The sequence below is a fragment of the Micropterus salmoides genome, unplaced genomic scaffold (assembly GCF_014851395.1).
Source record: "Micropterus salmoides isolate LMB-PRFRI ecotype aquatic unplaced genomic scaffold, ASM1485139v1 Ms_hic_scaffold_3, whole genome shotgun sequence".
In the NCBI taxonomy this organism is placed as follows: Eukaryota; Metazoa; Chordata; class Actinopteri; order Centrarchiformes; family Centrarchidae; genus Micropterus; species Micropterus salmoides.
In genome coordinates, this window is record NW_024042261.1 from 28,279,900 (window position 1) to 28,289,500 (window position 9,601).

The window sequence follows — 9,601 nt, forward strand, 5'->3', positions numbered from 1 at the left end:
TCAGAGTGGCCTCATATTGACAGTGTATGTTGTGGTTATCTGGGTCCCTATGCTTTTCATTTGATAATTTCCTTAAAGTTTTCCTTAGGTTTTTAAATTCAGTGTCAAATCATTTGTAACTGTTCATTTGTTGTGGTTTTGGTTTGGAGACTTTCAAATTAGACGATAAAGCCAAATGATGAAATATTGAATTGATTTTGTCCACAGCAGAATTTACACCAGAATTATTCTGGGGAAATGTTTCAGTTAGAAATAAATGAGTTAAATCATGTATGTTTTGATTTTCAAGTGCCTTTTGGTACGCCCCCATCTCTCTCTCTCTCTCTCTCTCTCTCTCTCTCTCTCTCTCTCTCTCTCTCTCTCTCTCTCTCTCTCTCTCTCTCTCTCTCTCTCTCTCTCTCTCTCTCTCTCTCTCTCTCTCTCTATCTATCATCATGTGATTTTTCTTGCAGCATACAAAATAAGCAAGGTGATATGATGCTGCCAGCTACTTGAGAAACCTATAAAAAGAAATTGTACTTTTAAAAACTTTGTTTGTTTGCCTTCTGTATTTTCAAGAAAAATATAGGAATAGCTATGTGATTGTTTTGTAATCCTTAATGCAAAATATCAATTGTAAAACACTGATTACATGAGAGGCACAAACAATAGCTGGGCCAATTCTGTAGCACCATGGTGAAAATATGTTTTTGAAGTCTGAATTCTCTGTAATGTGTAGTTTTTGCAAATGTGTTAGACATACATTTTCTTACAGTCATACAGTGTCTTAATTGACATCTTGTTATGTTACAGTCAGAAATGCTAAACGGAAAAATATTGCACATTAACATATAAAATAATAACACATTTATACTACAGTTTGAATGACAAAATTAATTAAGTCCCTTGATTTACTCAAATAAAAACCTGTAGGCCTACACATTTTTATAATGGGCTTTTTAGGAAGACATTTTGACATGTCACATGTCAGACAAGCACAACAAATTTAATGATGGCTGAATTCCATTTAGCTCCTGTGGTTTCAGTATCATAGTATAGTGCATGCTGGCTCACTGTTACACTGTCATGGCTAATTGGGATACTTGAAAAGTACGGAGCCCTCGTCAGTGTTATAAGTAACACCTGCACGTTTCCAACTATGACAAGTCAAAATGTCTACTGTGAAAAAAGACCTATAGTTAGCTAAAATACTTTTGATAACAAAGTTGTGTTTGATCATAGTTTTCCTCAGAAATGAATTGGCATTAATACATGTTTGTACATTTAAATGTCTCTGCCCTGTCAATATATGTTACTGAGATATATTTGGGTATTGTCACAACAATACATTCTTTTGTCAACCCCAGCCATGGGATGTAACCATTGGATAAATGGGATGTGAAAATTATTGTATTACAATGAGACTCTCAAAAAACACACATCAAAAAAATAGTGTTTCATAACATACCATGGAAGAACAAGGGCACTTCCTTACACAAGACAGTCATCTTCGTGAAGTTAACAGGGCTGACATTTGGTTATAGTTTGTGTTATTTACGTCCAGATCATTAAGATACTGGAGTTCCACCAACATGATTCCCTGCAAATTAAATGTCCGCTCTGTAACAAACTGTTAAAAGGGCAAAAAAATTAATGCTTGAAAATATCACTGGGTCTAAAAGGTGCCCACTGTGGGTACTGACTCTTTTAATAACTTGCTGGCAAGGTCTACATTCCATTCTCATTTGTACTTTTTTATTGCAACACACTGGTCAATCCAACTGTTGTACAACAGCGCAATTAGTCACAGAGAGCAGGAGTTATGAAATTTAATTGATCATTTATGCAATTATACATGTTCCCCTACCTTTTATCTATGATGCATGGGCGTTTTCCATTGTGAAGGCTTATTATAATTAACAATTCTTCTCAAAACAAACAATTGCAATCTATAATTATATCTGTGTTATCTGTAGCTCCATTACAGTCCGTTTGTACAAACACATTACGATACACATTACAACTACATTTTGACATCAAATTACAGGATATGTCAATTTCATATGTAATCAAACATCATCATGTTTGCCGTATATCCCTGCAATATTTCCAGGCCATTGGTCATTTACACTGCAATCACACCAAACTGTTGTATCCATTGGTTTGGTTGCAGCATGCCCAACTCCCCCATTATTCCATCAACAACCTGTCAGTGTAGAGGAGAGTGAAAAACAGAAGCAGCAAGAGGTGCATGAAGAACACAAGCAGCTCCAAATGAAAATACTAATGTTTTGTCTGTGGCAAAGACCTCATGAGTTCCTACATGCCTGTGAGAACGAGTGTGCATTTGGATTTTAAATAGGAGGGAAATATTGTGTTGTCAAAGGCTTGCTTCCAGGGAAACAAACATCAAACGTATTCGTGTCACTGTGTGACAATGTACCTCCTAGGGGGGAAATTGTGAGACTTTTAAGAACTGAAACTTTATTAACTCAGGAATTACTTACTTGGTTTTGACAAGCAGTGCTCTGTTTGAAAAGGTGCGACTCGAAATAGGCAAGAATGTTCCTATTCATGTTCAAGGTTGAAATTCAGCTGGATTCATTGACTGACCAAAAATAACTCTCTCTCTCCGCTAGAATGCTTTCTCTGTCACAGAAATGTGTTCCTCCTCTCTGGGTGGATAAGAAGAATCATGTCTAGCCATATGCATCTTGCAGGAATTTGAAATCAGTTTGATACGCCCTCCCCTGAATTAATGGCCTAGATACACACTGCATTTCACGGTAGTTGAGTTCACAATCTATATGGGTGTACATACAGAAGCCAAAAGCATAGACCTACAAAAAGACTGTTGCTGTACAAATTTCAGTCTCAAATAAAGAAGTGCCAAATCAAGCCCTTTAGGGCATTTGTTAGATTATGTCCAGCAGATATTGTGGAAAAGTAATTGTCCCCAGGTGTTATGAACATTCCAAGCTTATTCTCCACCCCCATGATGCTCAACTGTAGAGATTAGGCTCAAAGGAAAAGCTCTTCCCTCAATGGAAGGAAGGGAAAAAAGGGGTCCAAACAGGCACAGACACAGTAAGTATGTGTAGCCAATCAGCTTTCTGCTTTGCTTGAGCATGCTGTCCCTCCAGGCTCGTTGATCCAGCCAAAGAAAAGTCCTCTTTCTCCCCCAGGATCTGTAATACCTGCATGAGGAGTGCAACGGTGCTGCCAGCTGCAGCAGCTACACTCAATCCCACCATCTCAACACACCACACACAGAGAACACACAGGCCTGAGAGCACCCACTAAAAAACGCTCTGAAGCTCTTTACAGCCACCTGCTGTGCTTGACGTAACACAGCATTTTGCACTGATGAAAGCACTATATTACATGAAAAAAAATATTAATTTGTATGTGAGGTATATTGAATGGGTAACACTTTACTTTTTATTTTATTTTACGAGTATGTCATTTCCTAATAATGTCTTAGGAAATTTCCTAGAAAAAACTGTCATTTAGTACAAGACAATTCTCAAGATCTCACAAAAAAGGTGTTGAGTTTATAAGCAGTTAATGATATGCAGAGGAATTTTCTGGAAGAAACTGCTCAATTTAAACACAACTAAATATGCATTCATTATTAATTTATAAATGGACACATACATGTTGAGTTGTATACTTGCCTGTAAACAAATTTCACATTTTGACCTACTCATGAAGTGTTGATTGGTGGTGTACCAGTTGGACTGATAATTAGTACCAAACTACACAATCCTTCCCAGGAAGCTTCCTATGAATTACAGATCCTTTTTAAGAAATTATGGGAAACAATGGGACATGTAAAATACAGTTTTAAAAGCGTAAAATGTGCTCCAGACACAAAAAGACATCATCTGGCAGGGATACCAGATTGCAGAGCATGGTAATTTGCTGGGAAATACAATGAAATTGTTTTTGTACAGGGTTCATAGTGTAGCCCACACTTGTGTATGCATGACAGGTCAAATGTCTTTCAACACAGTAAATCTTTTTTCATAGTTTAGTTTTTATAGTGACTGAATAAAGTATACAAAGGTTAAAGGTCCCAACTTTGCATTTTGAATGCAGACTTAAATGCTGCCTTGGAACTGCTATTTAAATTATAGCAGCTTCATTAGTGGATGAGCGCTTGTCATGGATGATTTGCATCATGCATATCAAATTGTCCATCTCAAGGAAAAAACAGCATCACAGTCGTTGTGGATCTGGGATCCATTCTCCATGCTTTCCCATTAACGGTGGGACGGTTGTCTTTTGTGATTATTACTTAGTGCATACAGTAATTAGCAGTGTGGTCTCTCTTGTGTATTTTCATTAATACAAAATGCTGTTCACACACAGCAGTAAATGACTCCACTGCATAGGTAAATTTTGCAATTAATCTTTTGAATAAGTCCAAGATAATAGGGTAAAAGAAAGTCTGTCTAGCATGAAATGCTTTTTTTTACACTCTTTGTATTGTTATGGTAATATTGTGGCATATTCTTTCAATTTATTTGTGCATTCAAACCTGCAGATGTTTCTTGTCTGCCAGATTTACAGTACTTTTGCAGACTTGACCCATTTACAATGTGAAGATAACATTCTTCTATAAATATGACAAATAAAAATTAAAAATTAGTTTTTTATTATTGTATGTTCGATATAACATATGATCTATGAATTTGCCATCTATTGATGAAATTCACGTGCATTTTAAGGTGACTTCCAATATTTTGTCGATGTACCAGAGTTGATGACAGGTATACTACGCAAAATAGTAAACTATACCATGTACTCCCATAAGATGGACTGTAAGCATTTGTCCCTTGACTTACATCCATATCCTGAATTTTGAGCTTTACCTCTCCTCTTTGCCTTTAGGTAGTTAGCTATGGACTGATTCCTCTTTGCAGAGCTTTCCAGAGATTGTCATCTCTGTAACTGCCTTAATGTCAAGTTGCAGAAAAAAAGCTCAAAAACACATTATTGTTGTTGTTAATTTAGATTAATCAGTGCCAATTCACTATGCTCATTTTGTCATTGAACTGCTGGAATGAAAGATTATAGTGTGCAGACACCCCACCTCTTTCAAATATGCACAGCAGGAAGTATAGCAACAAGATGATCTTTTCGAGGCTCTGGATTCTTCACACCACAATTGGATGGTAGGTACCGGTATATAAAAGAAAACACGACCCTCTGGGCTAAGGAAGATTAAATAAGGAACTGGACGCAACTGTCAAATTTTGAGCAAAATAAGGTCCATAAATGTCTGGGGCTTTGTGATTTGCATTCTGATAGTACGGCTGCTTCACCTGCTGCTGACAAGTTCATGAAGGCTACATTTGATCCTTTACTTCAAAACTAATGAAGACCGTTGGCACTGACTGCATGCATTTTAACCTCAAAGGAGAAACCACAGACATTTATATGATGTAAGCTGAAAACAAAGCAGCTGATTGATGTAGGCTCTGAGCATAAGATTCATTTACTACTTGTTGTAACATTACTCTTCATCTTTTGCTGCAATCAAATCACAGTACTGAAAACTAATGTGAGCTTGTAATCATGATGTCAGTGCGTGACAAATATCTATTTAGAGCAAGATATCTCGTTTTTAATAAGAACAGGTAGCATATTCACCTACACCTCACCTCCTATAATCAGCCCTGGGCTCAATGTAAGAAACAATGATTAATCCTGCAGATGTGTTGCACTTCTATACTTCAGTAACGAAAAAAAACAAACAAAAAAAACAACACTTGACAGAATGTGTTCCACCTTCCCAGCACGTGACTGATGAACAACTATTATAATCATCTCGATTCACACTGGGATATTCCCCCCCATCGTCAGATAATTAAGCTAATTTAGTCACACTCAAACGCAGTTGACATGTGAGGTTAGTTCTATGAACACCACAGATCTGAATAAGTTTGTTTAATTTGAGCATAAAGAACTTTGACTGTACAAGATCAGTGAGATTACATACAGTCTCATCAGTGTACTTTAGTATAACTGTTAAGACATGTACAGCAGGAATAAAATAAATAAGTACAGTGCAGTGTAGGTTAATACAGCCAGATAGAGTGAAGACTCATTGTTCGGTTCAGTTTGGGAGACTTAAAATGTTTCTTTTAATCAATTTTTTTTGTTCTTCATTCCCACCAGGTGTCCATTCGACGTACACGTACTCTCTGTTTATAGTGGTATTCTTTCAGGTGCTTTTTCAAAGCATTTGGAATGGGAAGCATGTTAATGCCATCATAGGTGGTGCAGCTGCTTATAGCAGCTCGGCAGATGTGCTGCAGGGAGAAGGGCTGTGTGCGATGGATGGGGTTGGACAGCAGGGGCTCGAAGAACATGCAGGAGTTGGGGTCCTTGTAGTGCTCCAGCAATCCTGTAACTGTGGGAGCGTGGAAGACGCTGGGGTCGTGCACATCAAAGCTAAAATTGTGGTTCCACTGTTCAATGCGCGCATGTAGCGAGCGGCCGTAGCGGCGGAAGCTAACGGAGAAGAGGTAGTCTTCCTGGGCAGAGTCACGCAGGAGGAAGGTGCCTTCAGGCTTTCCCTCTAGCAGCGTCTCTGCCTCGTAGCGGTCCATAACCCCCCAGTAACATGGGAGGTTGGTGATCTGCAGCAGGTCAGGAACTAAACAGTGAATGTAATCAATCTGAGTGTGAATGCGATAGCCATCTTGAGATTTGTGATGCTCAGCCTGAGGAAGTATGGCTCTAGAGGGCATGCTGGTCGCTGTAACCTGTGGGTCAACCAGAGGGTCAGAAACAGTATCACAGGTGTGGGCAGAGGCAGAGGCAGAGGCCACCACCTCATCGAGAGTGTCTAAACAGCTCTGTAGTAGGAGCTGGTGCTGCTGCTGACTTTGGAGAAGAAGCTGCTGTTGCTGATGAACGGAGGCTCTGTCAGTCCCGGCTAACTCATTCATACCATGAGCCAGCTTAGGGCCATGCTTGTAGAGAGGGTTAATTTGTGCCGTCACCTCAAATGTGTGGATCTCTGCATTAGGTGGTGGCTCCACACCTTGTTCGATGCTGATGCGCCTGCGCTCTCGCAACCTGTCATCTACGTCCTCCACCACAGCAGCCATGGCTGAAGTAGGGGCACTGCACACAACTGCTGGATCAAGCATCGGGGGCTGGGTAATGGGGGCCGTGTGTTGCTTTATGAGATACCACTTCTGAGCCAGCTCTGATCCTACAGGGAAAGGACAGTCATCCAACATTAACTCACTGAGATGGATCTTGCGCCTTGAGGAGGCACAGACAGTTGATGATGAAAGAGCCTGTGGAGGTGATGCTGGTTCTGCTGCACTGTGTGTCTTTATTGGAAAACATTGCCCCATTGCATCTTGGATTTTTTGCCGGAGTGTGCGACTGCTGCTTGACCCTCTGCCCTCACCTTCACTGGGTGCAGGTAACTCTGTAGCCGAGCTAACTGTTCCCAGTCCTGGCCTGGCTGTTACCAGTTCTTGTCCTAGTAATGAGGCAGCAACTTCTAAACCCTGCCATCTCCAACTCTCCTTCAGAGGAGAGGAAGATTGGTCCCCGGCCTCTAGGTCACTCAAAAGATCACCATACTCAAAGCCATCACTGACAGGCCTCTCAGCTGCTGGTTCATGGGAGGCGAGGCCTTTTTTCTTCCCCTTTCCACCTTTCCGTCCACCATCTGCGTCTCGTCTCTCCTCTGACCGGCTCTGTCTCACCTTGGGACGTGCCCCCCTCTCTCGATCTTTCCCTCGGTTCCCTGACTCCTTTGGTAACGACATGATGGATTATGTGGTGAAACAGCAAGTTGTCCAGGGATGTCTTGTAATTGAAGTTAGCTTTCAGCAGGAAATTTCACATCCACATCTGAGATGTCATTATAACAGTCCCTGTATTGTGGCCATGCAGAGTTAAAACACCCTGCAAAACAAAATGAGAGTTCTGCTTAAAGCCTGCAATTCACTTTTTTAAAAGATAAACTTATTGTCATATTAGTACCAGTGAGTACTATGAGTTGCAAGGTTATTGGATACACCTATCTAAAGCTAAAAAACAACAGCCCTGCTCAAAATCCTAGCTTCATGAAGGTCATAATGTTCAGCTTTTATTAAAACTGTTGAGGAGGCGTTGAATTTAGAGCTGCAACTGACGATTATTCACATCATTATTTATTTAGTCAATTCTTTTCTCAAGTAACACATTAGTCTTTAGTTCCAGAAATGTTTTTTTAAAAGCCTAGCCAAAACGTTTTCCAAAGCCAAAACTGACATCCAAAATCTAAATATATCCAGTTTAAAAATCATAGAACATCGAAAAAAAAAACAGTAAATGTTCACATTTGAAAAGCTGGACCCAGTTAACTTATTCTTTACAAAAAAAGGCTTAAATGAACAATATTTTATATAAAACGTTGTGATTCACTTTCTGTTGATCAGAATCAACTAATTGTCTGAGTTCTAATTTAGGTGGTTCAACTTGGTCATTTTGGCGGCTGTTTGGTGGTGTAGCATTAAACTGAGGTGTCTCCAATGTTTAGATATTTTTAGTGTCTATAAGTAGAGTTCACACACGATTAGATATCTTCCGAATTTAACGGCAGTCTGATTAATCATACCACTGTGATAGTTCCCAGGCCTGCATATTGGTTTATATTAGCCGTCAGCAGAATTGCTACTGGAGTCCATTTTTACTTATTCCTTTCACATAGCATACACTGTTTAAAACACACGACTGCGTAACAACTGGTTAATCCATTCACTTCTACTGAAAGTTAGTTATGATGCTCTTTGCTCTGATTCTCTAACGTCAATGTAAGTTACGTTGTAGCCATCATTTTATAACTTTTCGTACACCGGTGACAAACTCGTAATGTTAGACATAAAACAAAGTATGAAACAGTTAGGTAGCGGTTTTGACCGTGGTTAAAAATATGAGTTGACAGACAACTATACAGCGATGGGCTGAAGTTTTCTTTATTTTAACCAAGTTGTTGTCAACCCAACAAACTCTTTTTGTCAAACCACCCTATGAAAGATAAGGGCTCTGTCCTTTCTCAAATCGTGTCAAGTATTATCGAGAGAAAGTGAAATAAAATTAAAATTTCCTAACTTTTTCCCACTACTGTTTAAGCTAACGTTAGCTGGCGTTAAATACTCATAGGATGGCAGATTCATCAGGTAAATGGACGACTTAACTGAAGTGAAACATATCAATGGATAATATTGACGTTAGCTACCAAGCTACAATCGTTAGCAAGCAGCTGTTTATGTTCGGTAGGCTAACTTAGCAGGGAAGCTAACTTAGCTATCTGCTAACTTCAGTACTCTTAACTGTAGAATGAAAGGTTAAGTTGTATTTACTGCAACATATATTTATCTTTTTCAACCACAACACAAAATATTAACATACCTAAGCAGTTGTTATCAAGTTTCCAGACGAAATAGCTTTTGTTCCTCCTTAGATAAACTAATGACGGTAACAAAAAGGCGGCTAACTCATATTAGCTTGTAAATGAACTGCTGAAACCGTGCAACCCGGAAGTAAAAAGTATTTGGAGTAATTTCTTCGAAACGTCGGGAACATTAAGGACGTATGTAACATG

The 9,601-nt window shown here is 39.3% G+C and overlaps 1 protein-coding gene across 1 annotated transcript; it reads right to left on the reverse strand.

Moving 5' to 3' along the window:
* Positions 1-5,897: 5,897 nt before the first annotated feature.
* On the reverse strand, positions 5,898-9,559 carry socs9 (suppressor of cytokine signaling 9). The gene is made up of 2 exons (XM_038692391.1): positions 9,409-9,559; positions 5,898-7,920 (listed from the first exon to the last, which is right to left on the reverse strand). The coding sequence occupies exon 2, from the start codon at positions 7,779-7,781 to the stop codon at positions 6,153-6,155; it is 1,629 nt and encodes a 542-aa protein (XP_038548319.1). The 5' UTR covers positions 7,782-7,920; positions 9,409-9,559; the 3' UTR covers positions 5,898-6,152.
* Positions 9,560-9,601: the final 42 nt, after the last annotated feature.

Coding starts and splice junctions, on each gene's coding strand:
- socs9 (XM_038692391.1), bottom strand. CDS start 7,781: ATGTCGTTACCAAAGGAGTCAGGGAACCGAGGGAAAGATCGAGAGAGG.